Source organism: Bubalus kerabau, chromosome 18 (genome assembly GCF_029407905.1).
Source record: "Bubalus kerabau isolate K-KA32 ecotype Philippines breed swamp buffalo chromosome 18, PCC_UOA_SB_1v2, whole genome shotgun sequence".
Lineage (NCBI taxonomy): Eukaryota > Metazoa > Chordata > Mammalia > Artiodactyla > Bovidae > Bubalus > Bubalus kerabau.
In genome coordinates, this window is record NC_073641.1 from 10,313,053 (window position 1) to 10,338,269 (window position 25,217).

Here is a 25,217-nt window from a genome sequence, read left to right on the forward strand (position 1 = left end):
CTGGCATGTATATTTATACTTGGCATTTCAGAATTAATATTTTTGGTTCAGCAGAGGGATCTAAAAGAAGCAGTTTCTGAAAAGTTCCAAATTCCTGAGCAGATATTTGAATCTGACTGGAGTGAGTGAGAGAGAGAGAAAACCAAGTATGGAAGAGGCTGATAGTCATTACCCAGTATCTGTTCTACTCTTTTCACTTTGCAGTGGAAAACCGTATGTTTTTTTAATTTTAACTTTTTAACACCAAAAACATTTTGTATTGGTGTACAGCCGATTAACATTGTTGAATTGTTGAAACAATCACCAAAGTTTCAGGTGAACAACAGTAATTTTTGAAAATTACATTTCCCAGATGTCCTTGCAAGACCAAATTCTGGTCAAAGAATTAAAATTGGAAGTATGACATGGAACTTCCAGAAACTCTTGAAAAGAATCAAGTCAGATAGGAAGTGTATCCTTTTTTCCTTTTGTTTTTCTCCTTCCTTCTCGACTGTAGACGTAACACTGGAGCTTCAGTAGCCATCATAGACCGTGAGATGCCTTGAAGAGGAAAGCCAGGTGCTAAACGAAGAAGGCAGAAAAATAGGCCACTGGTGATGTAATACAAAGGATAAGCCTTGTATTATTACTATCCATCTCCGGATTTATTATATGTGAGAAAGAAATAACTTTATTTGGGGTTTTTATTTATATGAAAACAAGGCTAGTCCAAATTGATAGCAAAGGATAGGGTAAAACTAATAGAAAAGTCATTTCTTATACCATGTCAGTACATTTTTGCCCATGTTAGTCCATCTGCTAAAGTGAATAACTTGATTTGAGAGCTTGGACATGACTCTTGTGTTCAGCAAGGTTAAGCCACGTGCCTAAGGTTACGCAGCTTACTTATTAAATGGCAGAGGCGCTACGCCTTTATGTAAGTCTGCTCTCTCTGTCGGAGGAGCATGAGTCAGTAAATACAACTCTGTAGGGTTTGCAGTTTTTCATCAACAATATTATGTTTAAGCCTCAGTAGGCTGTGCAGGTCAGCTCTGGCCTGAATCCATCCCAAGCCCAATGAGCTGGGGAGACATTTGTTTACCCCAAAGATGCTGAACCTGCTTGGAATCTATTGGACTCTGTAAGGCTTCTGTGTGTTTCTCTTTCATCCAGCCCCTACCTATGATGCCCCCGTGTAAATGGTAATAGACTCTGTATAACAGGGGACTGTTGAAGTTCTGCAGAAAGTTGCTTTTGCTTAGAGGATTTCAGTTACAGGTGGTTCCATGCACAAGGTGGGTTGCCCTCCTACAACTGGACTTTAAAATCCAGCCAGTTACTGTGTTAACAATGTAGCGTGAGAGAGCCTTCAACAACCGACATGGCTAATCGGCAGCATGAGATATGTCAACCCATCAAAATGAAAGAGAAGGAAGAGGAAAGCCTTTTTGTTTATTTGGGCCATTCTGGTTCAATGAGTGTGGGTGATGATGAAATTTATTCAAGAGAACTCTAAGTCACGCCCAGGAAATACCAACGAGGGGACAAGCTGTCCGCTTTTCTCTCCATACCCCAGTCTGTTTCCTACTGTGGAGCAGAGCTGTGAGGGCAGTGGTAGGTCCTGGAGTGAAGCAGTTTCCTCCATGGACCACAAGGGCCCTGGGGGCAGCTGTACACAGTGCTTGGTTCACTGCCTGCCAATAGGATGGGCTTCTGAAATGTTTGTCACTCAAAGAGTTGAATGAATCCCTGAGTACCTGCAATACTAACCCTAAAAACACTTTTTCAACATCACATCTTAAGACAGTGTTTGACATGGGAATAAAACCCACAGAAATACCTTTGAAATAGTTATATCATCCACATAAAGATGGCTCCTTTGTAGCTGGCCTTAGCATTTTGTCACACTTAAAGAAGGCAGAATTAGATTCTGTAGAACACAGCAGAATCTATTTCTCTCATTTATTTATTTACCATGTGTCTTGAGGGATCTTAGTTCTCTGACTGGGGATTGAACTCATGCCCCCTAAAGCGGAAGTTCAAGAGTCTTAACCATAGGACCACCAGGGAATTCCCATATTACTCTCTAATTAAAAAAAAAAAATCTTTATTGAAGTTGTTACAATATTGCTTCTGTTTTATGTCTTAGTTTCTTTGGCCCTGAGGCATGTGGCTCTTAGGTCCCTGAGCAGGGATGGAACCCACACTCCCTGCATTGGAAGGTAAAGTCTTAACTGCTAGACCTCCGGGGAAGTCCCTTTCTCTCTAATTTAAAAGATCTAAGTAAATTACCAGGCAGCATCGTAGTCAGTGGGGACCCAGCCTTCTTCTATCTTTCTATTCCAGCTTTGTAGCTTCCATCCTCAAGGTCATCTCACTGTTCAAGACAACTGCTGAAGTTTCTGTGATTATATATAAGTTGTAGTCTTCAAGAAGAAAAATGAAAAGTCAAGAAATGAATTCCCCAGCTATCTGTTTTCTAGGCAGTCTTCAAGGAACCCCCTTCCAAAAACTTCTACTTGCATCCAATTAGCCAGAACTTAGTCATATGGCCAAACTTAGCTTCAAAGGAGGCTGGGAACTGTAGTCTTTTACAGGGCACTTGACCACCCCCCTCCCCCGTAATAATATATTCCAGCAATTCTCAACCTTTTTGGTCTTAAAAACCATTAATACCTGTGAAATTTACTGAGGAGCCCAAAGAATTTTTGTTTATGGACTATCAGTATTTCCTATTTACCTTATTAGAAATTAAAATTTAAAAAGGATAAAATATTCATTTAAAAATTATAATGCATGTGTCAAATCATCACATTGTACACTTTAGGTATCTTACAATTTTTTGTCAATTATACCTCAGTAAAGCTAGGAAAAAAGTTAAAACAACTCCAGGACCTTCAAAAACATTAAAAAATGAAAATTACAAGTATTATAAACCCTTTCTGTATTAAATAGACTATTTTTCCAAAGCAAAAAAAAATGAGAAATGATACTGTTTTCCATTTTTGCAAATTTTTTATTATCTTACTTAACAGAAAATAAACTCTCAGAACTTATATCTGCTTCTACACTGAATCTGGTGCCATATGTTGTTTTGATTGAATTTTATGAAGAGAATTTGGCCTACACAGATGTATAGTAGGAATTCATAGAAGTATTTTAAAAGCTTTTCAGATAATTCTGTATATCCTTCTTGGATACTAAACCAAAACCTAGGTGGTAATTTCTGAAAGGCTAGTTGCAGTGTGGAATCTGAAGTTGTATCAATGAACATTTTGTACTGTTACATTAAAATCCATTGGTCTGTCTTGCACTCTGAATGCATTTTCCCCACAAATGATTTTGTAATATCCTGTAGTGGTCATGTGGAAAATATTAGTTCACTGAGTTATACAGACCTTTCAAATGTTGAAGCATTTCATTATATAAATTTTTAGAAATTACCATTTAAAATATCAGTACTGATCTGTAAAGAAAAGTCCACTTTTAGAGAAATTGTCAAGTTCATGATGATAAATAGAAGGTTTCAGAAATTCTCATTTTCACTTGAAAGGTTGAAAGTTCTCAATGGCAACAAGTACGGTCAGTTATTTCCCAGGGAGTGACACGCTCACTTTGTTCAGTTTTGAAAACATGTCTACTAAATGCACAAATGAACGATGCTGATGCCTCCTGCCGCAGGCCTTCAGGGACCACAGGGTGAGCTAGGAAGTGAGATGCGGTGACTTGAGCGCAGGGACCAGAAAGGTGACCCCCACGGGTGAGCCCCATGGCCTCTGAAGGGCTCTAATGAGGCGCAGACACACTCCAGCCTAAACCTGTCCTCTTTGCGCTTTGCAGACAGAGCTTTCTGTTTCCCCTTTGCAATCTGTTTGCCTCCTGAGAAATTCCAAGCATGTTTGTGGGGCTCCTGTTCAATCTGTTGAGGGATCAGGGCATCCTTCCTGGCTGAAGTGGGATCAAACCAGCCCCACAGACCCTAGAGGAGGAGTCCCAGACAGTTTCTAGGAGGGAAGAGGGCAGGGGCAGCTGCTGCCCCTCTCACACCCACTCGGGGAGGTGGAGGAGGGTGCAAAGGTAATCCCTGGGGCTCCTTCTGATGCGGAAGCGGTTTACTTAGGTGGCTTTGTTTCATCTCTGAAGGTACAATGGTGGTAGCTCCTTGGTAAGTGAACGGCTGTCTGCTGTGAACAGCTCTTCCCAGTGTGAAGAGGCAGGGTTGAAACAAACCATCAAAGAAAGAACCACGTGGAATCAGATTTCTGACTCTGTTTGTGTGCTGCTATGTTGACGTTGGTTAGTGTTTTATCCCATGGACAGAGGACTTTAGCAACAACATGTATGTGTGAAAATTCTTCCACATACATAGTGAAAACTGTTCTTTCTCCCAGAGACTTTGTATGTATGTGTCTATGTAGAAGTGTTATTCATATTGTATTGCACTGTGTCCATCTATATACCACATTTGTTTCTATGTGCCTTGTGTGTTTGTTACATATATAAGCAACAGTGACAATGAAAATCATTTAGGTGAGGACTTAAGAAGATGAAAAGTGAAAGTGAAAGTCAGTCGTGTCCGACTCTTTGAGACCCCATAGACTATACAGTCCATGGGATTCTCCAGGCCAGAATACTGGAGTGGGTAGCCTTTCCCTTCTCCAGGGGATCTTCCCAACCCAGGGATCGAACCCAGGTCTCCCGCATTAAACATTAAAAACATTAAAAGTACATGGAGGAAAAAAGTGTATTCTGCAGTGAAAATGCAGACATAGAGAATAGACTTGACCCAGTAGGGGAAGGAGAGGGTGGGATGAATGGAGAGGGTAACATGGAAACGTATACCTTACTGTATATAAAATAGATAGCAAGTGGGAATTTGCTGTGTGACACAGGGAGCTCACCCAGTGCTCTGTGACAGCTTAGAGGGCTGGGAGTAGGGAGGGAGATGGGGGGTGGCTCAGGACGGAGGGGACGTATGTATACCTGTTGCAGATTCATCTTGATGTATGGCAGAAACCAACACAATATTGTAAAGTGATTATCATCCCATCGAAAAAGAAAAGTATATGGAGATAGATCATTTAGTTTTCTTCTTGTATTCTAAAAATAATTTTAGGAACAGGAAATACATGAACATGGTAGAAAAATTATTAACTAACATGAATTAAAGTGATAAAGAAGTCTCCCATCCTCTGCCACACACACAATTATTACCAATTCTTATGTCTTCTTTAAGAGATATTCTATATATTTAAAGAAGAGTATACACACACATACCCCCCTTTAAAAAAAAAATGTGTTCTTTTAAACTAATGAAAGGTTAGAACAGGAAAATCACATCTTCATTTCCAGCCCCTTGTGTGTAAGCACAGACTCTAGCGTACATATCTGTGTCTTATGATTTACACATGTGTAGGTTTTGTGCTGGAGGACAAATTCTTTGTTCCAAGAAAACTTCTGGAACCTAGAAAACTGACTTCCCAGTTCACCTGGTTGTTAATCTTCCTAAAAGCTCAAGACAAATAAAATCCCCATATCAGACCTTTGTGGTATCCCAGAGGCAGGTGAGAATCATTCCCATGGAATTGTCTTCACTTTCTGATTTGTCATCAATTCTTAAGAGCAATCCAGTGAAGGTTTATTTAGTACAGCTCTCTGTTGATTTTATAACCAACTGCTGACTGCTTGGGACATAAAATCTTGATGATTTACAGGTAGTGAGTGGGTAAGAAACCCATAAATCACATTCTATAATAAAAGAGTGTAGGTGAACACACATACACACACACACCCCTTCGAAGGAAGAGTTGTAGGTAAGACCAGAAAATACATTAGTTTTAATTTGAGAACTGAGAACTCATTGGTAAGAGCCCCACAATCAGTAGCCGCAGAGAGTTCAATTACACCAGGTGATGGTACAACTTTTTTAGTGTAGAGTGAGAGGTTTGTTTCTTAAAGAGGAGACACTGGTTCTCACTTTTGAAATGTTCAAAGGAATTTTTATGGTCTCTGGAGGAAAAAACTTTTTCCAACCAAGCCAAAGATGCTTATGATTATCAGTTTTCTGATACTGAAACTCTAGAAATTATTATATAACAGGTACTTCTCCAACACTTGAAGATCTTTTTCTCTTCATGAAAATTATTTTCTAGGACGATGTTTGGGAAAAAATTCTCTAATAATATGCTAAAAGTAGAAAACACTTAAGTTTCTAATTCCAGTGGAGTCCTAGAGTTTCAGGGAACTTACAGAGAGGGAAATATGAATTGAAAAAAATCTCGAAAAACATTTTTGTTTGGAAAGCAAAATTTAATAAATATGACTCTGGTACCATGTCATGCCAACTCTCTTGCCTCTCAAAAGATAGTATAATGTAGACAGAAATTTAGGATCCATTTAGCCAAAAGCCAATCTCATTTGGATACTGATTCAAACAAAACAAAGCAGTAAAAAAATTAAATAAAATAGAGAAAATCAAGAAGGTTGAATACTGACTAAATATTTGAAGACATTAAAGGATTATAAATTGTGAGGGTGTAACAACAGTGTTGCATTTTTTTGGAGCATTTATCTTTTAAAGCTACACAGTGAAATTTTTTAGGATGAAATGATTTGATGGTTTGGTTTTGCTTTTTAAAAATCCAGTTGGTGGAAGCGGGGGGTGATAAAAGAAGTAAGATTGGCCATGAGTTGAGGGAAGGTGAGGGCCACCTCATGCAAAGAGTTAACTCATTGGAAAAGACTCTGACGCTGGGAGGGACTAGGGGCCGGAGGAGAAGGGGACGACAGAGGATGAGATGGTTGGATGGCATCACCGACTCAATGGACGTGAGTTTGAGTGAACTCCGGGAGTTGGTGATGGACAGGGAGGCCTGGCGTGCTGCGATTCATGGGGTTGCAAAGAGTCGGACACGACTGAGCGACTGAACTGAACTGAACTGAACTGAGGGCTACAGAGGGTTTCATATACTATTCTCTCTACGCTTCTACTTCTTTGAAATTTTTCATAGTAAAAGGAGCTAAGTTGAACTATTTGTTTGTTATCTATTTGAAAAGTTCTTCATTTATTCATTTCACATTGATTATTCAGTTGGAGAGTGACTTCACTTTCACTTTTTACTTTCATGCATTGGAGAAGACAATGGCACCCCACTCCAGTACTCTTGCCTGGAAAATCCCATGGATGGAAGAGTCTGGTAGGCTGCAGTCCATGGGGTTGCTAAGAGTCGGACACGACTGAGCGACTTCACTTTCACTTTTCACTTTCATGCATTGGAGGAGGAAATGGCAACCCACTCCAGTGTTCTTGCCTGGAGAACCCCAGGGACGGGGGAGCCTGGTGGGTTGTCGTCTATGGAGTCGCACAGAGTTGGACATGACTGAAGCGACTTAGCAGCAGCAGCAGCACTCAGTAGGAACTGAGTGTCAGTCATGTGGAGGCCTTTGCAGGAGGACTTTAGTAGTTGCCAAGGGGTGTGGGCAGTAGGCTCTGCAGGTAGTGCCTGGTTATGAGGTGCTTCTGAGGTGAGACACACCAGCACCCCATCCGGGGTGTGGGGCTTCTGCTTAGCATCACTCCACTGACCTGACATTCAACACGGCTGCTGAGGAGCCCTAGAAGTGGGAAGCTGAAGACAGATACCCAAGGCCAGCTCATCACAAACAATTAGTTTATTTTTTATACTGTACCTCCCACCTCACCCCACCCCCAAAATGTGGGGTGAGCATTTAAAAAGCTGTTTTGGAGCAGAACCACTTCGTGCATTTGAAACTTACACCCGTGCCTGGTTCAGTGGAACAAGAGGGTAACTGATGGCAGTCTCCAAAAGACACTCACCTCCCAGGGCCCGGCAGGAGGAAGTGGATGAGACTCACACTGCAGCAGAGACCTCGGCCCGAGCGGAGAAAGAAGCCTAAGAGCTTTGCGAAAACCTCTTCCCTTCGGTGCCTGAGCCTCATCTTCCCAGCTCCGACGGTCCTTTCCTGCTGCGTCAAGGTCACCAGCTGTCAGCAGTGTGTCAAGCCCAAAGCCCCAACCCCAATTGACTCCTGAGAGATGTTAATATTTAGTTCTTAAAAACCTGTCTCCTTTGATTGACAAGCTTTGTTTGGAATTACATGTAAATCGAAGAGGCTGCCCAGCCATGGCACCCCAGCAAAGACAGAGGGTGGAGGAGAGGGCGTCTCCTGGTGCTCTGGACTTCACCAGCAAGGTCAGTAGCACACCATATACACCTCTGGGTCTTGCTCTAACCAGCAAGTGTTCAGAATCAGATCGCATCCCCCTCCTCATTAAAACTCTTCAACGACTTCCTAGTAGTTCTGCAGACATAGGCTAAGATGTTTGACAAGGCCCCGTGGGTTCTGCTTGGGTCACCAGACCTTTCAGCCTGTACCTACAGCCAGGGCCACGTTCCACACCAGGAATCTCAGGGTGGACATCACAGCCGGGACCAGGCAGACCCCAAGTCACCGTCCCCAGTTGTGATCTTCCACTCAGCCCTGATAGATGCTGAGAAGGAGAATGAGTAAAGGCAGATATCCAGACAATAAACCTGCAACTCTGCCAGGAGTGTGTCCTTGCTGGCCAGAGACCTAGTGTGAGTCCAGGGGCCACTCAGTGGACTTCCCATCATGTTGATCCCGGCAACCCCGAAATAAAGACAGAAAGAGAGCAAGGTGGGGTTTTTTCAAAGCCAGAGAGCTGGTGGATATGATTTCCTGGGTGTTAGATGGCAGCTCTGTTTGGGGACCATAGCAGCAAAAAATATAAAGGTATACACAGCCTGCAAGTCGCCCTCCGGTACCATCCCCCCACTCCACGGTCTTGCCAGGCTCCCCCTCCTCCTCCTCTTTGTCTAGGATCAGCTACTATTCCTTTAGCTCCCAGCATAGTCCCCAGAAGTCCAAGGAGTCTGATGGCATGGCTATCTGTGTAACAGTGCTCCCAGGGTTCTACAGGGCAGTGGTTCTGACTTCACTTCGGCAAGGAAGCCCTGATGACCCTTCTGACTAGTCCAAGTCCCCCTCTTATGGTTCTGGGACCAGGAATAAGTGGTCAGTATCTCTCTTCCTCTCTAGAGGCTTCACCAGAGCAAACCTACAGCTCCTGTTCTGTGGCTTTGCTTTTTCAGTGATCCATCCCCACTTGATGGCCTCAATCCTGACACAGAGGAGAGGATGAGATGAGATTGTCTGCTAAGTCATGTCTGACTCTTGCGACCCCATGAACTGGGGCCTGCCAGGCTCCTCTGTCCATGGGATTCTCCAGGCAAGAATACTGGAGTGGGTTGCCATGTCCTTCTCCAGGGGATTTTCCTCACCCAGGAACCGAACCCAGGTCTCCTGCATTGCAGGCAGATTCTTTACTGACTGAGCTACAAGGGAAGTCCAAGGGAAGACAGAGGAGATGCTCAGCAAATAGGTGCTGAATTCCTATTTTCGGAGCCCCACCTCCCACCTTGAGCCATCAGCTCTGATACTCTGTCTTTAAAAACATAAATTTCCTCTGTGTTAGCACTTTTTCTGTCTTGGGGCAGTTGGTGTTCAATGAGTCTGCTGCCTGGAACTAAGCCCCACCGAGGCCAGTTCCCTGCATATCAGACTCCAAGCATCACCACGACAAACTGGCTATCCTGCCCTCCTGCCTTCCACACTCAGATATCCTTTCCAAACACCTCTTCCCCTTTTGAGCTACCCTTGCCACTCGCCAGAACCCAAATCCAGGAATAAAAGTTGTGCAGTGAACAAGGATGAGGAGGGAGAAGGAGGAAGGTGTGTAGGCATTGACGGTGGGGACACCACTGTGTCCCTGTCACCAAACGTCCTCCCTGAACTGATGATCCTCAGGTAGGAGTCCAGCAGTTCATGAATGCATTGAGAGTAAAGCTAGTTTCTATAAAATGAATTATACCTTTCAATTACCTTTTATCAGTGAACATGAAAATGAATCCTCATACACAGAGATTTCATCCCTAAGATGAAATTTGTAACAGTACAAATCACAATAATAATATCAAGCTTATTTTAATCATATCCTTGGAAAACTAGATATTTCTGATCAAGATTAGTAAAAATCACTCCATATATAAACGCAGTACCCAGACTCTAAAGGATTGCTATGTCCTGTCTTCCTTTGGTTTGAGCTTCCCTTTCCTTACATGGCCTGTCCTTTTAGCCTATGGAAAATACTTTCTTTTAAGCCCTGATGGTTTTATCTGTCTCTTCTAAAGTCTGTGAGTCTGTTCTAGCTGTCAGTTCAGATTCTTGGAGGTTAAAGGTACCAAAGATTTTTTTCTTATATATAAAGAAGATGAGCTTTTCTTAACCATAAAGATTGTTTCTATGACTCATGGTTTTCCAGGTGTTGACACAGGAACTCTCTTCTAATTTAACAGATCTCATCCATGTGAAGGGAAGTGATCGTGTTCTGTTGGCCCCTGGTTCCAGCACAGATCCTGTCCTGGGGTAGATGGGCTTCAACCTTGCTGAAGAACTGCTGGGACCCAGTAATAACTTAAGGATTTATTGATTTCATTGTCCCACATGATTTATTTCATATGTTTAATCCAGCTATCTAATGCTATTCTAACAGGAGATGTTCTTTTATTCCACTTAATTCATTTATCTTTGCAGACTTTAAGATATCCAGAGTCCTCCAGGGACACCAGATGGCCACCAGGTTCTTACAAACATGCAGATGCCCTTTAGGGGCTGAGAACAGGCACTGGAAAATCTGCATTTGAGCCTGTTTTCTGTCCCCTGCTTCTTTCCCACCCCTACTCTCACTGCTGTGGAAACTCCCAGAGTCACAGCGGCAGTGATTTTCCCCTTGGCTGTGCTGTACTCTGTGTGCTCAGTTGCTCAGTCGTGCCCAGCTCTTTGCGATCCCATGGACTGTAGCCACAGGCTCCTCTCTCCATGGGATTCTCCAGGCAAGTAGACTGGAGTGGGTTGCCATGCCCTCCTCAGGTTCCCTTGGCTGCTAGAGCTCAAATGAAGACACCAGTGCCTCCCAGTGGGAAAGGGATGGGTGGTGGATAAACAGGTGAAATCCCTGATCCTGAACCATATCCAGGGGATTTCTAGCTCTATCAGAAGGACATTTCCCCACCCCTGCCTAATTTTTACCAACGAGAGAGATTCAGCCTCCCACTTCTCCCTGCCCCACCCTCCCCAAATGGTATCTGTCAAGACTTCCTGGTTAGACAGCTCTGCGCACAGAACACTTCAGCTGTCAGCAACACAACTACAACGCTGTGCCCTCAGCCTCACAGTCTAGCGAGGAGGGGAGCATATCTCCTCATACGGAGGAGGGGAGAAGCAGGCAGAGTCCTCGTCACCCAGCGGTGTCTCTTCTAGCTGCTCAGCATCAGGGCTGGACCTGAAACGGAAGCAGAAAGGACAAGATGCCTTACAGCCCCCAGCACGACTCTCGAAAACGATGCCACCGTGGCAGCAACAGGCCACACAGACATCCGCAGTCTCCCACCACCTCCCTTGCAAACGGAACACAGCCATAGATTGTGACTGCCGCAGCAGGGAGGGGATCATCCGCACTCCACACGCCCTACCTGCCATCTGCAGTGTCCACAAAGGAAGGGTAGTCCTGGTCGTCAGCAAAGGCAGCATTCTCCGGAGGGTAGATGGTGTAGTACTGAGGAGGGCTTGGCATGGTGGCCGCCAACCCTCCAGTGGGTATGAGGCCACATGGGCTCACCACTGGCTGCACGTAGGTGGTATTCATCCCCATAGGCTCTTGAGAGCCATAAGGAGGAGGGATATACTGCACCACAGTGGCACCATGGAAGGTGATGGGTTGGTTGATACCAGTGAACACAAACGATTGTCCTCCCGCCGTCTGCTCCGAATCCGGGAGCCTCTCCTCACTTTCTTTGCACCACTGGCAGGACAGCATTTTGAACTTGCACACGGCAATCAGGATGAACGTCACCCCCACCGACAGCAGGATGGGCCCGAGGAGCTGGGTCCATTCGAAGTGGGAGACCCCTTGGTATTTGATCCAGCCCATGATGGTGAATGTGACCCCCACCAGTCCCAGGAAGATGCCCGAGAAGAGCAAGGTGGCCCCTGCCTTGTCGTCGTCTGACACCTGGATGTCGGCGGTGCTGGGAGTGTAGGGAGTGACCGAGAACACGTTGACAGGGAAGTCCTCCAAGCGGCTGCAGCCGTGCTCCATTGTCCTCTTGCCTGCCCCAGGGCAGAGGGCTTGTGAGAGCTCCTGAGAGCAGAGCCCAGGAACCCCTGGTTCAGGTTAGTTATGGAAGAACTTTGGGCTTCTGTGGTTAACAGAGTAGAACATTCAGAGGCCTGAACTTTGTTTAGAAGAATAAAGGTCTGAGAAGTGAAGCCTGAAGCTTTCTCATAAATTTCATCAACAGTTGGAGGCCTCTGATTTGCAATTCAATGACAAGCACTCTCTCTTCCACTCATTCACTCACTCATTCAGAAAGTTTTACTGAGCACATTCTATGTGCCAGGAAGTACATTTTTTAGATGTGTCAGGGGCTGCTCCAAGACTCTGTTTTGTTGTTAATTGCTAAGTTGTGTCTAACTCTTTGTGATCTCATGGACTGTAGCCTGTCAGGCGCCTCTGTCCATGGGATTTCCCAGGCAAAACTACTGCAGTAGATAGCCCTTTCCTTCTCCAGGGGATTTTCCCCAGCCAGGGGTCGAACCCTTGCCCCCTGCATTGGCAGGCATTGGGAGGTGGATTCTTTGCCGCTAAGCCACCAGGGAAGCTCTGTTCACACCCTGCCCAAACCAAGACTGTAGAAATGGCAGAGGACCTCCAGGGCGCTGGGTTGTACAGAGGCCCTGAATGTGTCCACCACGTGCTCAGGAATCCACCCCAACTTTCCTGCTGGGTCAGCTCACTAGAAATAAGCAGAGACCTGTTTGAGGATGTTCTGTTTTCCTCCCCACCTCAGGAACCTCTAGTCGTGATGACACACACTTCCACAGCAAGTCTCGCAGAGTCCTGAGGTCCTGCTCTTTCCTGACCAGCTCCAAGTGCCTTTGCTGTCAGCATCTGGGGAGTAGTTGCCGCTGCGGGAGAGGAGAGACACCCTGGAAGCCTCTCCATGCGCTGCATCGCTGGCAGAGAATCGGGTATGACCTGGGCTCTCAGGGACACGCACTTCAGACCCTCGCTCAGTGGTAGCAGCACAGTCCTCGGTTTCCATGGCCAAGTAAATAGCTGCATTTTCAAGCCTCCTGTGTTTTTGCAACCACACCCAAGCTCATTTGGGGAAGAAAACTTGCCCTTCCGTGATGTGATCTGTCATTCATAACTACAGAATTTAAGAACAGCCCCATCGATATTCTTTCTTTTAAAAGATTTTTTTTGATGTGGACCCTTTTTAAAATTTTTATTGCATTTGTTACAATATAACTTCTGTTTCATGTTTTGGTTATTTTCGCCACGAGGCTTGTGGGATCCATCCAGGGATGGAACCCAACACCCCCTGCATTGGAAGAATGGAGTCTTAAGCCCTGGACTGCCAGGGAAGTGCCCAGTCCCACCGGTTTCATCTTTCATGGAACAGTAACCGTAGCCCTGTTCCTGTCTCCAAACAGATGTCTCTCTTCAGTGGTTAAATATTATATCCGCTCCCTTTTGCAGGCATGAGCTCAAGGTCCAGGAAGAGTTGTCCTCTTGCCCTATGGTAGGGCTTCCCAAACTTGCTTGATGATAAAAATCACCTGGGCCACTATTTTAACTGGCAACATCTGAGTTCCCACCTTAGCTCAACAGAACTAACATTTCCAAGGGAGGGAACATGCCCCAGGTGGCTCTTATCATCAGGAATCTCTGGAAACCCCACGTTAATCCCAAGTGCTCCTGGGAAACTAGGGGGCTTTTCTCCCCTCCAAAATGCCTCTCCCTGCCATAGGACAAGGCTTGTGACCAGCTTTGCTGCCAAACAGATGGGAAAGCAAGGAAATAACCCTCTCAGGTATCTCCCTGTAAGCACCCTAGAGCAGCAAGGATGGAGCGTTGTTGCAGTAGGCGTGGTCTGCCCTTTTTCTCACTGGGCTAGATCAGAGATCCAGGGCAGCCAGCTTTTCTCGTTAATCATGAAAATTCTGGTCAGCTAGCCTGACATTCTTTTCAGGCGCTTAACCCCTGAGTTAACAGTTGGGCTCTGAAAACATTGTTTTTCTAAATCCTTCAGTCATGTTTCCCATTTGTCTTTAGCTACAGCCACTTGCAATTAAGATAAGAACTGAAAAGTGAAAGTCGCTCAGTCATGCCCGACTCTTTGCAACCCATGGACTGTCCATGGAATTCTCTAGGCCAGAATACTCCAGGGGATCTTCCCAACCCAGGAATCGAAACCAGGTCTCCTGAATTGCAGGCAGATTCTTTACAAGCTGAGCCACAAGGGAAGCGATGAGAACTGGAAACATTGAAAGAGTAGGCAAGAGAGATCAACTTCCTCCAAACAGCCCTTGAATCCAAAACTAGAAGGGCTTCCCGAGCTCACGGGTAAGAAAATCCTAGCTGTACTTTCTTTCTATTTCATTTTTTTAAATTGAGGTGTAGTTGATTTACAATATTGCATTAGTTTTAGGTTACAACAAAGTGATTAAAAATTGTATAGATGATGCTGCTGCTTCGCTTTAGTCGTGTCTGAGTCTGTACGACCCCATAGACGGCAGCCAACCAGGCTCTCCCGTCCCTGGGATTCTCCAGGCAAGAACACTAGAGTGGGTTGCCATTTCCTTCTCCAATGTATGAAAGTGAAAAGTGAAAGTGAAGTCGATCAGTCGTGTCTGACTCTTCGCGACCCCATGGACTGCGGCCCACCAGGCTCCTCCATTCATGGGATTTTCTAGGCAAGAGTACTGGAGTGGGGTGCCATACTCTAAAGTTATTATAAAATACTGGCTCCATTCCCTGTGCTGCACAGTCCATCCTTGTGGCTTCTTTATTTAATACATAGTGTTTTGTACCTCTTAATCCCCTACCCCTGTCTTGTCCCTCCCCCATTCCCTCTCCCTGCTGGTAGCTACTGGTTCTTTATATCCACAAGTCTGTTTCTGCTTCTGTTTTGCTCTATTCATTCATTTGCTTTATTTGTTTTCAATTCCACGTATAAATGATAGCATACAGTATTTGTATTTCTTGGCTGACTTATTTTACTAAGCATAATACCCTCTGATTCCATTTGTGTTGTTGCAAATGGTAATTTTCATTCTTTTTTATGGCTAAGTAATATTCCATTATATATATACATATATATATTTCATATTCTTTATCTATTGATCTGTTCATGGACACTTAAGCGACTTCCATATCTTGGCTACTGTAAATAATGCTGCTGTGAAAGCTGAGGTGCATTTATCTTTTTTATTGAAGTATAGTTGATTTACAATGTTGTGTTTCCAGTGTATAGCAAGAGATTTAGTTATATGTATTTTTCAGATGATTTTCCTCTATAGGTTATTATAAGATATTGAATATTATTCCCCATGCTATACAGTAAATCTGTTTTGTATGTAGAAGTTTGTACTTGTTCACCCCATATTACTAATTTATTGCCCCCCAACCTTTCCTCTTTGGTAATCGTAAGTTTGTTTTCTGGGTCTGTGAGTCTTTTTCTGTTTGGTGCAGGTATCTTTTTGAATTACTGTTTTCATTTTCTTTGGATATATACCCAGAGGCAGAATTGCTGGATCATATTATAGTTCTATTTTTAGTTTTTTGAGGAACCTCCATACTGCACCAATTTACATTCCCACCAACAGCGTAGGAGGATTCCATTTTCTCCACATTCTAACATATGTTATTTGTGTTCTTTTTCATGGTAGCAGTTCTGACAGGTGTGAGGTGATGTCTCATTGTGGCTTTGATTTGCATTTCTCTGATTAGCAAAGTTGAACATCTTTCCATGTGATTGTTGGCCAGGTGGCAGTTTGGGGAAATGTCTATTTAGGTCTTCTCTTCATTTTTCTATTAGGTCAGGGTTTTTTATATTCAGTTGTATGAGCTACTTATATATTTTGGATAATAACTCCTTATCAGTCGTATCATTTACAAATATTTCCTCCCATTCAGTAGGTTGTCTTTTTATTTTGTCAATGGTTTCCTTTGCTGTGCAAAAGCTTTTAAGTCCCATTTGTTTATTTTTGTTTCTTTTGCCTTAGGAGAGAGATTCAAAAAAGCTATTGCTATAATTTATGTCAGAGTGTTCTATATTTTCTCCTAAAGATATGATGTTTTCAAATAAATTCTCTGCTCCTTTCTTTCTTGTTTCTCATTCTGGGACCCCTATAATGTAAATGTTAATATGTTTGATGTTTGTCTCAGAAGTCTCTTAAACTGTCCTTATTTCTTTTTATTCTTTTTTCTGTGTTTTCCATCAACTACACTTCTTCTAGCTTGCTAATCCATTCCTCTGTATCATTTAATCTAATGTTGACTCCTTCTAATGTATTTTTAATTTCAGTTATTGTATTCTTGGGCTCTATTTGATTCTCCTTTATCCCTTCTAATGCTCTGTAACACTTCTCACTGTGTTCATCCATTCTTCTCCCAAGTTCTTTGATCATCTTTATGATCATTACCTTGAACTTTTATTGAGTAAATCCACTTTACCTAGTTCTTCTTCTGGGGTTCTAGTTTGTTCCTTGATTTGGAAAATATTCTTTCTGCTTTTAATTTCTACATATCTGGTAGATTGAATATATTTCCCAACATTGGAGAAGTGATCTTTTGTAAGAAACGTACTATGTATCCCAGGACTGCACTCCTCTCTGGTCCCCAAAGCTACATACTCTAGGGGTTCCCCGTGTGCAGGCTGCCTGGGTCTTCCTCTGGTGGTGGCTGACTGCCGTAGCCACTCTGGTAGGTGTGGCTGGCATTCAGTCTGTTTGGTTGCCAGGCTCTGGTTTGTGTGGAAATGGTTGGCTGCTGGTTAGGGGGGCCAGAATGCAAGGCAATTGGCTATGGAACTCTAGGGGATGCCAGGGCTAGTTTGGTTCACTAGTGGGCAGAGCCAGGTTCTGGGGTGGGTAATTGTGGGACCAGGATTTCCAGATCTAGTGACAGCCTATTGGTGGATGTGGCCAGTTCCTGACACAGCTGGCTGTGGGTTCCAGGGTGTCCCAAAGCTGGTATTGGCCCCCTTGTGAGAGGGACTGTATCCCAAGATGGCTGGTTGAGGAGTCCAAGGTGTCTCTAAGCTGGTGTTGCCCTGCCTGTGGGTGGGGCTGGGACCTGAGTTGTCCTAGAGGCTAGAATTGGCCTGCTGGTGGGCAGAGCCAGGACTGAAGGGGTTCTGGGCTGGCGCTGGCCCACTGGCGTGTTAGCTGTGTCCTGCAGTGGCCCCAAAGCCAGTGTCCCCTTGCTGGTAGGCAGAGTTGGGGTCCAAGAGTTCCTAGGACTGGTGCCTACCCACCGATGGGCAAAGGTCCGTCTAGTCAAAGCTATGGTTTTTCCAGTAGTCATGTATGGATGTGAGAGTTGGACCATAAAAAAGGCTGAACACCAAAGAACTAATGCTTTTGAATTGTGGTGTTGGAAAAAACTCTTGAGAGTTCCTTGGACTTCAAGGATATCAAACCAGTCAATCCTAAAGGAAATCAGTCTTGAATATTCATTGGAAGGACTGATACTGAAGCTGAATCTCCAATACTTTGGCCACCTGATGCAAAGAACTGACTCATTAGAAAAGACCCTGGGAAAGATTGAAGGCCAGAGGAGCAGGGTTAAGAGAGAATGAGATGGCTGGATGTCATTACCTAGTCAATGGACATGAGTTTGAACAAGCTCCAGGAGATGGTGAAGGACGTGGAAAACTGGTGTGCTACAGTCCATGGGGTTGCAAAGAGTCAGACACGACTGAGTGACTGAAAAACAACCAAAGGGCTAGTGGCAGCCCCCTGGCAGGCAGAGCCAGGCTCTAGAATCTCTGGTTGCAGAGCCCACGCTGCTCAGAGCTGCTGTCAGACTGCTGGTGGTTAAGGCTGATTCCAGACACTGATGGTTGTGAAGTCCAGGCTGTCCCAAATCTCGTGTCAGCCCACTGGTGAGTGGAGCCAGATCCTGGGGGCAGCTGGCTGAAGGGCCCAAGGTGTCTAGAGCTGGGTAGGGCTGCTGGAGGGCGGGGTTGGGGCCCAGCAGGTCCGGGGGATGATTCTACCCTACCAGTGAGTGGGCTGGGTCTGGCCATGGCTGGCTGCAGGGCTGTGTTTATCCTGGGGTAAGTGTCTGCCCACTGAGTCTCCCGGTCGCTGGTTGGAAGACCCTGGGGTCTTGGGTCTAGCACCTGTGCACTAGTGTGTGCAGCTAATTTCTGGGCCCTTTGGTGCACAGGGCTGTGTCCAGGGAGGGCTCTGGATTCAGGGAGCCCTAAGGATGCCTGCCTGCTGGCAGGTGGAGCTACAACCCCACCTGGCTTGTTGCTTGGCCTGAGACATCCCAGCACTGGTGCCTACAGCTTAGTGGGCAGGGGGTGGGCCTGGGTCCTGAGGCCAAGAAGCTGTAGAGAGGGTTACAGAATAGAACTTGGCAGCCCTAGTGTCCACAAGCTCCCCAGACAGTTCCTGTCAGTGCCTATGCCCCAGGGTGAGCTCTGGTTGCCTCCTTTTCAGGAGACTCTCCAAGATCAGCAGATGGGTTTAACCCAGGCTCCTTTCAAATGACTGCTTCTGCCCTGGGTCTCAGACAGTGTGACATTTTGTGTACGCCTTTTAAGAGTGGAGTCTCTATTTCCCACAACCCTGTGGGGCCCCTAGTAGTAAACCCCACTGGTCTTCAAAACCAAATGGTCTGATGGCTTGTCTTCCTCATGCAGGGCTCCCAGGCTGAGGAGCCTGATGTGAGGTTTAGACCCCTCACTCCTTGGGGAAGACCTCTGCGATTGTAATTATTCTCTCATTTGTGGGTCACCAACCTGAGCTCACGGGTCTTGACTATATTGTGACTCCATGCCTCTTACCTGTCTCATTACAGCGCCTTCTTTATATCTTTAGTTGTAGAGGATCTCTTCTGGTAGATTCCAGTCTTTCTTTCCAATACTTGCTTTGTAAATAGCTGCTATTTTGGTGTGCCGTAAGAGGAGGTAAGCTGAGGTTCTTTCTACTCCACCCTCTTGTCTAACATCTTGGTTCAGATCCCTCTAGTTACACTTTTAAGGTCACTTTGACTCAGCCTCTCTCACTGAAAACTCAAATCCCCTGTGTGTGTGTGTGTGTGTGTGTGTGTGTGTGTGTGTGTGTATATATATAGGAATCTCCTGTATATAGATAGATACCAATTTTTAAAAAGCTAACAAGCTGAATTCAATAGCCTATAACAAGTATTATATATCATGACCAACGGAGATTTATTCCTGGAATTCAAGGATGATTCAACATATGAAAACCGATCAGTGTAATCCACTGCATTAACAGAATGAAGGGAAAAGACTCCATGTGCTCATTTCACTATGTGCCAGGAAAAATAGTGTCAACATTTATCAAATACTTATAATGAATCAGGCTATAACTATTCTAGATATTTAATATACATAGTTTCATTTCATCCTTTTGACAACCAGGTTACAATCAAGAGAAGTATGCTGATTACTAAGCTGTTGTGAGTCTGCTCCAAACCCACCCTTTGATACTTCGCTTTGGCTGAGACTCTGCCAAGGACATTTTCCTTTGCCCAGTGGTTGCATATCCAGTTCTGCTAACATGGTGCATTAGAGGGAGACTGCACGGTGGAAGGAAGGAGAAAGCAATAGATCCTTGAACAACAGCGGCATGGGTCCACATAAACTGGGCTTGTTTTCAGTAGTAAATACACAGTACTATACGATCTGTGATTGGTTGAGTCTGCAGATGCAGAACTAGAGATACAGGGAAGCCACAGATACCAAGGGCCAACTGTAAGTGGTGCGTGGGTTCTTCAGCTGCGTGGAAGGTCAACGTCCCTGACCACTCCCTCCGCTGCTCAAGGGTCAGCTGTGCCGTTTCCTGTCTTGTTGCTGCTGGCAGTGTCTCTGCAGCAGCACTTCTTCATCCTAGCAGCAGCACTTCCAATTTGCAGTTTCCCTCCACACACCCCCCAGATCCAGCCTCACTGTGCCCCTTCAAAAATACCACCAGCAGCCAAACAACGCACTCTCCTCAGAGTCACTTTTGCTCTTTGTAAATAGATGGTTGCTTATTTTAAAAGGCTGTAACTCAGGAACAGCCAGACAGCAGAGGTGCATAGGGCAGGTATGGGGAAAGGTGTGCGGAGCTCCCATCCTCTCTCGGAGGGCACCTCTCTCCCCAAATCTCCACGTGCTCACCAACCCAGAAGCTCTCTGGACCCTATCCTTTAAGACTTTAATGGAGACTCCCCAAGGTTCTTTATCTAAATTCCTGAGATGCCAGCACAAGCTGAGTGACATCCTTTATTCAGAAAGCCAGGTGCCAGCTCCATAGGGTCCCATCTCTGAGCTTCTACATTCTAATGTATTTCCAGCCTCTTCCCTCTGTTCCCCCAACCTATTTCTTTTCTTTTTTTTTTTTTTTTTTTTACTATCTCTGAGTTACCTCAGAGGTCACTTTTTGCCTTTTCAGTCCTCTAATACCTGTTTAAGTAGTTTCCTAAATTAAGTCCTCTCTATTAAAATAACTAATATGGTTTGTGTTTCCCTAACTGGATCCTGGGGCTTCCCTGGTGGTCAGGGATAAGGAATCCAACTGCAACACAGGAGCTGTGGGTTTCATCCCTGGGTTGGGAAGGTCTCCTGGAGGAGAGTGTGGCAACCCACTCCAGTATTCTCGTCTAAAAAATCCCATAGACTGAGGAGCTTAGCAGGTACAGTCCATGGGGTACAAAGAGTCAGACACGACTGAAGTGAGCATGGCACAGCAACTGTATCCTGACTAACACATATTACCAACAGTGGGTTTAGGAAACAGACCTACAAAGATGGGATTCGGGAGTTGGTTTGGTCTTTTTCTTGCCCTCACATACAATGCTAAGCCCAGTGAAAAATGGAACATTAGCAACCCATGGCATGCAGTAACATCAAAATTAATCAAAATATTACCTGCAATAGGCTGCAAAAAAGTGCCTAGTTGTTATAGCCACGAGTTCTGGGAAACAAACTCACTCAGAAGGACAATGCGGATAGTGGAGTGCAGTTTATTACACCGGCGGGCCCAAGGCAGAGTCTCCTCTTAGCCAAGGACCCTGACCAACATTTGTGAAAATCTTTTATACCCCATGTGCACGTGTCTGAACCCACCACCCCAAATTCCTTGAGACTTACATAAACCAAGGAAAATACAATCCCAATAACCCCGTCATTCACGTGCTATGTGCTCATGTGCTCAAACAATTAGCCAATAATCAATAAGCCCGAGGTTACACTCCGATAGATACAGAAAAATTTATGGCCTGTCTGGAGGAAGGGGTGATTAGCATATGTTTTGTCTTAGGCGATGAGTAACCTAGATACCATCTTCAAGGTTCCCCTGTCTGGAGGGGGGTCTTATCCTTCTGTTGTTGTTTTCATAGGCACTAAACACAGAGTTCAGAGTCCATTGGAAAGGTGGCCGAGCATGATCAGCATGAACAGGCCTAAGATGGAGTCCAGGCCCTGTGAATTCCTTCTTCATAGTGAAGAAAGAGCCTTAGGGACCAAGTGGCTGGCACCTAGAATGATGGTAACGATGGGCTGTGAGAACTGTGGAATGGAGATGGCCACTTCTGAGTGCCCTCGAATACTTACAAAAAGAAAAACAACCACCTCAAGCCTGTAAAATCTCAGCCCAAGTAATGGTGAGAAAGCCAAAGAGTTTCTACTGGCCTTAAAAGAATCTATTCTTTCTAGTATCTACAGGGCTCACTGAAAATCAAACACAAAATTTAAATATGCCATTTACGTAATTACAACAAAAGTTTAATTCACAACCTTATTAAGTTTCTAATATGAAAGTTAGGAGGCTGATTGTGAAGCACTGGGAACTTGAGACTTGGAATGAGGACACCCGTAGGCTCAGAGGAGGTTGAGAATCTTGAGCTTGGAGTCATTCTGAGCCATCTTTGTTGGCAGAAGCACCTCTCCCCACTTATTTTACCCAAATATGCTATAATAACCTTGCCTTCACTGGCAAAGGATGCCTATTCTCAAAATTCGTGCCAAGTACCTCTTACTGCTCTAAACATATTATATTTCAGCATACTGTAGGGGTATATAGTGCATTCTCTTCTGACTCAGAAAAAAATGGTGAACTCTGCAAAAGACTTACAAGATTTAAAAAATTTGTATTGGCATAAATGTGGAGAATATGTGTAGAAATTAATCCTAAGGATGCTAGACCAAGGAGAATAGAAAATAATATTGGATTGATAAATTTTTGTGTAGGTGCACTTAACAGATATTCTAGATTTAATGTTAGTGCTATTAATTTATTGTTACTTAAATTGAAGTTAATATATTCTAGATTTAATGTTAATGCTGATTTGTATAGCTGGAGGTGACCTTACTAGTATACTTGTTTGGTTGATTGGTACGTGGCTTGTATTCAATGAGGTTGAGACACCAGAAGTTCTCTGGTATAATGTACAAGAGTTTAAAGCCTTTGAGAGAGAGAGCTATTGGAGTGGACTTTTTATGACTGATCTTTGTACCTGTTTTCCACCCCTTGATCCCTTCTCCAAGGATTGAGAAGTACCCTAGTGCAGAGAGCATCAATACCCTTGATAAGCTTGCCGATGGCTGTCTTCTCTAGGCCAGGTATGATATCAAGAGAGATCGCCAATGAGGTGGGTCCCCTTATTTTAGTGGTGGTGATGTGGGAATTTCAACCTAGTAGAAGCCAAGAGAAAGCCTTTAGTAGCCAGAGACAAGATGACTGCATTTATTATAATGGGTATTTTGACTTTCCGTAATCTCTGGCTATGGCTAATTGATCATTGTGTCCCTAGGAATGAAATAGATGAGTATACTACTAAAATGTTACTTGGTGTGTATAAGAGGGAAAACTCCAGATCTGGTGACCAAAACCTGACCCATGTCATCACAACAGAGAGGCTTCTTCTTCAGTTTTTGAATCTAATCCATTCATAGACCTGGAGCGCCTTGATTGGAGGAGAGGCTGGTTCCCCTTGAAAAAGAACGCTGCCACACTGCTACAATATACATACTTTAAGTCTTCCTCCAACTATTTTTCAAAGGACATAGAGCCATTTGCCCAAACCTCTGGGGACTGATATACCCTGAGTCTGAACTGACATTCTTTCTAGGGACCCAAAATGCCACTGGTCCATAAATAAAAGTGGGGGCTTAAGGTGGTCAGGTGCTAAATGGAATTTTGTCTTATTGAATGACAATGAAGCCAGTAGGTCTGTGAAATTACCCTGTGTTTACTTCCCCAGTTGCTGAATGTAAAATCAGAATAGATATACTTGGCAATTGGCAAATCCCCACATTGACTTTCTAATCCATGGAGCAAGGGCTACTATGGTAGGAAAAGCCGAATAGAAGTCTTTCCTTATCGGGACAGAAAAATAAAACCAGTGATACTTTCCTGGAGGAAACTGCAGAGATCAGTGCATCATGAAAGACGTGAAAGATACTGGGGTGATCACATCCTATTTAATTCACCCCTTTGACTTCTTAAGAAGCCAGGTAAATCTTAAAGAATGGATGTTTATTATCATAAATTTATCAAGTGGTGATTCCAATTGTAGTTGATAGTCCAAATATAGATTTTAACTAGAGAAAATCATCATAGCCCCTGGCACTTGATACAGTGATTGATCAAAAAAAAAAAAGACTTTTTTCTGCATCAGTTTATAAGAAGGCTTCCCAGGTAGCACTAGTGGTAAAGGACCCGCCTGCCAATGCCGGAGACATTAGAGATGTGGATTTGATCTTTGAGTCAGGAAGATCCCCAGGAGGAGGGCATGGCAACCCACTTGAGTAGTCTTGCCTGGAGAATCCCGTGGACAGAGGAGCCTGGCAGGTTACAGTCCATAGGGTCGCAAGAGTCGGACTGAAGCAACTTGGCACGCAGGCAGTCCAAAGAACCAGGTCTTTTTCTATTCTCTCTTCAAAATTTTTTTCAGTGTAAATAAACTGTCTCAAATGACTTATAGTATATCTGATCAAGTAAGTCTCTTCCTTCAGTTTTCAATTCTTATTTTTACTATCGTGACTTCATAAATAAAAATATCCAGTTTTCCCTTGCAGTTGTTGTTCAAGAATATTTAGCATTGAAACTTGAAAAGTATGTGTTAAATAAACCAACCTTGTGAGCCTTTTGTCCTTAAAGTGAGCAATCAATTCCTTCCTTTTATCCACAATGTAACCCTTTGTACCAGTGGAATAGTTCTCCAATGAATACAAATAATTCAACTCTGAATTCAGAAAGTCTGGCTGGTAAATTTCCACAATGATTAATAATTGTTAATTTTAAATGTGTTGAAAGTATTTGCATTCAATACACTTTCCTTTTTAAAAAAACAAAACTTTCTTTAATTCCTCGAAATAAAAAAATGCAGGGGCAAACTCTTTGGGGTGGGATTCTCAGTGAACGCAGTGGCTGCTGGAGAGACCTCAGGACTCCACCTTATTGAAAATTTCTCTACCAGGTATTGTCTGATCAACCGGAAAGTCCTCACAGACATTATAAATTAAAGTTATCTCCCTTGGGCTCCCCTTGTCTCCATCTCCAGCTGCATCAGATGTGTAACTAACTGAATCAGAGACAAAATAACTCAAGGTGCAGTTACAACAACAAGTGAAAACTAGTCAATTAAAGCTAAATACTTAAACAACTAGCAAATTATTCAGCAAATCAACCTAGATCCATTCTCATGTATAGAACTCAGACTTGTTAAATCATTGATGTTCATGCTTTTAAAAATGTTAAAATCATTCTTTCACTAATTGTTCAAATACCACATTAGAATATCTTTTCTTACGAGCATCCTTTTCAGTTTGGCTGCCTCTTTCAACCCAAATATTTTTTCTGCCCTCTCTCGAGTCAGCTCCTTCTGAAGCAGTCATGACATTTTCCTTGCAGGAAATTTCAGGCAGTGTTTTATTGCTGGTTTGATTGTGGTTTATAATTTGGATAGGCTTTGCTTCTTACTGACAACCTTGTATTTATACTTCCAGACTTTTTTTTCTTACAAGAAGTTTACACATTTTATAGAAATGGAATCGCATGAAACTATGTTATTCATCAACTCTCTTTTTACCTAATAGCTCATGCTA

At 43.9% G+C, this 25,217-nt stretch overlaps 1 protein-coding gene and 1 long non-coding RNA gene across 7 annotated transcripts; one reads left to right on the forward strand and one right to left on the reverse strand.

The window, feature by feature from the left end:
• Nucleotides 1-8,736: 8,736 nt before the first annotated feature.
• TMEM174 (transmembrane protein 174) lies at nucleotides 8,737-12,199 on the reverse strand. The gene is made up of 2 exons (XM_055554854.1): nucleotides 11,553-12,199; nucleotides 8,737-11,362 (listed from the first exon to the last, which is right to left on the reverse strand). The coding sequence occupies exons 1-2, from the start codon at nucleotides 12,176-12,178 to the stop codon at nucleotides 11,257-11,259; spliced, it is 732 nt and encodes a 243-aa protein (XP_055410829.1). The 5' UTR covers nucleotides 12,179-12,199; the 3' UTR covers nucleotides 8,737-11,256.
• Nucleotides 12,200-12,222: 23 nt separating this feature from the next.
• LOC129633086 (uncharacterized) lies at nucleotides 12,223-24,466 on the forward strand. Of its 6 annotated transcripts, XR_008704877.1 has the most exons (4): nucleotides 13,971-14,491; nucleotides 21,509-21,772; nucleotides 22,656-22,730; nucleotides 22,922-24,466. It is a non-coding gene; the product is annotated as an uncharacterized LOC129633086 (long non-coding RNA). The 6 variants fall into 6 exon arrangements; XR_008704875.1 differs by adding an exon at nucleotides 12,223-13,958 and having other exon boundaries at nucleotides 14,201-14,491; nucleotides 21,509-24,466; XR_008704878.1 differs by adding an exon at nucleotides 13,777-13,958 and having other exon boundaries at nucleotides 14,361-14,491; nucleotides 21,509-24,466.
• Nucleotides 24,467-25,217: the final 751 nt, after the last annotated feature.

What these genes read in the sequence shown, in the direction of transcription:
- TMEM174 (XM_055554854.1), bottom strand. Translation starts at nt 12,178, where the DNA reads ATGGAGCACGGCTGCAGCCGCTTGGAGGACTTCCCTGTCAACGTGTTC. An exon ending in GTGGACACTGCAGATGGCAG is followed by an intron (nt 11,363 to 11,552) that starts GTAGGGCGTGTG and finishes CTTCCGTTTCAG; the next exon opens with GTCCAGCCCTGATGCTGAGC.